The 1,972-nt window shown below is 17.8% G+C and overlaps 1 protein-coding gene across 1 annotated transcript, besides 4 other annotated features; it reads right to left on the bottom strand. All coding sequences in view use genetic code 6, as the record gives it.

Moving 5' to 3' along the window:
- Window positions 1-502: 502 nt before the first annotated feature.
- Window positions 503-553: a microsatellite.
- Window positions 518-618: a microsatellite.
- Window positions 547-591: a microsatellite.
- Window positions 590-656: a microsatellite.
- Window positions 657-921: 265 nt separating this feature from the next.
- Window positions 922-1,682, bottom strand: IMG5_020730 (hypothetical protein; the record flags this gene model as incomplete). Its single annotated transcript, XM_004039465.1, has 2 exons — window positions 922-1,570; window positions 1,611-1,682. The coding sequence occupies 2 exons, from the start codon at window positions 1,680-1,682 to the stop codon at window positions 971-973; spliced, it is 672 nt and encodes a 223-aa protein (XP_004039513.1). The 3' UTR covers window positions 922-970.
- Between the last annotated feature and the right edge of the window lie 290 nt (window positions 1,683-1,972).

Below are 1,972 nucleotides of genomic sequence, written 5' to 3'. Positions count from 1 at the left end.
ATTTATTCTTAATAATAACTTAAAATATAAATTTACTTTTAATATTGGAAGAGCTAAATCTCAAGAAGATCATGTTGATTTAGATTTGATAACTATAGGCCTTATTTAATAAAATTGCGAAAATAATATTTTATGTCATATTAAAAAGTCTTTAAGTTATATAATATTGTTTAGTTAAAATTAAGCTTTAAATTTAGGAAGTTGTAATGTAATAGAATAAGGTGTTAATATTAATAGTCTTAATAAAAATAATTAAGAAATTATTATAGAAGTTAAGGTTTCTTAGAATATTTTAAGGTTTCATGAAATCGATTAATATAATAATGTTTCTATTAATAGAAATAATTAGGATAGTTAAAAACTAGATATTAATAAATAATATAGATTAGGTTAATTATATATTAATGAAAGATTAAAAAATATAGATAACTTAGTGTGAAATTTTAGTAAAATAAAAATATTTATTTATATATATTTTTTTTTATTTAAATAATTAGATATTATAAAAAAAAATTATTAATAATAAATAAATATTAAATTAATTAATAAATAATAATAATATATAAAATATAATTATATTTAAAAAATAATATTATATATATATAAATAAATATATATAAATCTATATATTTATATATATATATACATATATATATTATTTTTTATTATAATTTTTTTTTTAATTTATTTATATATTATTATAAATTTTAATATTTATTTTTTCAGATTAATTATATATATCTTAATTTATTTATATAAAATAGTTTTAATTTTTTTATATAAATATAATTTTTTAGATTTGTTAATTATATTTATAAATATATTAAAAAAATAACTTTGACTATATAAAAACTAAATTTATTAAATATTTTCTTATATAGTAAATAAATTTGAATTTTAAATATAAAAAAGGGAAAAAAATTAAATAAAAAAAATAACCATTTATATTAAAATATAAAATAAAAACATATCAAAATACAATTGATTATTTTTCAATTTTAATTCCAGCATTTCTTAAAGATCTAATAATTAATTCTTCATATTCTTCTATACAAACACTTCCATCTGAATTTGTATCTGCCATTTATAGCCACATTCTGACGTCTTCTTAACTAGGTGTGAAATTTTACATCCCCATTTCTTCATATGTAGCTTTTAAAAGTCCCGCAATTTCATCTTCTTGGAGATGTCCACTTCCGTCTCTGTCGAATCTTTTAAAAAGTCTTCTGGCTACGTCAAGTTTTCTTTCAACTTCGGGAGCATATTGTGGCTTAGCGGCTCTTTTAATTCTTTCATCTTGACCGGTTTATCTTTAGGTTGTTGTTTAGCCTACTCCTCCACATAAATAACGAACACATAAATCTTCTATGTCTTAATAGTTGACTACTCCGTCACCGTTTCTGTCTAAAATACGATGGTAAGATTTTATATCTTCACCAGAAGGTGAAAAAAATTAGTTAAATGATTTGTATGATTCCACTATCATGGGAACACAGTCTACATTGTCAAGTTTTCCTTTTCTTCCTTTGTCATAATTATCAAATAATCTTCTGGCTACTGCTTTTGCACCCTTTTTTATTTAATTTAATTCATTCTATATATATATTTACTTCTAAATCAGTAAGTCCAGATTGTGTGTGATAGCCGGATGAACGCAATGTTTAAGAATTATATTATTACATATTTTTTTTTTTTAAATAGTAAAAATATTATTTTAAATTTCGTTTTTTTTAAAAAAAAATAAAAAACAAAAATAATATTAATTATTTTTTTTTAGTTTATTTCTATTATATAAAAATATATATATTTTTAAAGTTATTATTTTTCATTTATTTAATATTAAGAAAATAAAAATATAAATATAATTAATTTTAAGAAACAAATATTTATTTTATGATATAAAAATATAAATGAATGTACGTACATACACTCATTTAAAAAAAATTATATGTTTAAGTAAATTTTCAATATA

The sequence above is a fragment of the Ichthyophthirius multifiliis genome (genome assembly GCF_000220395.1).
Source record: "Ichthyophthirius multifiliis unplaced genomic scaffold scaff_1120509249657, whole genome shotgun sequence".
In the NCBI taxonomy this organism is placed as follows: Eukaryota; Ciliophora; class Oligohymenophorea; order Hymenostomatida; genus Ichthyophthirius; species Ichthyophthirius multifiliis.
The sequence above is the reverse complement of the archived record's forward strand: the minus strand, read 5'-3'. Positions and strand labels throughout refer to the sequence as shown.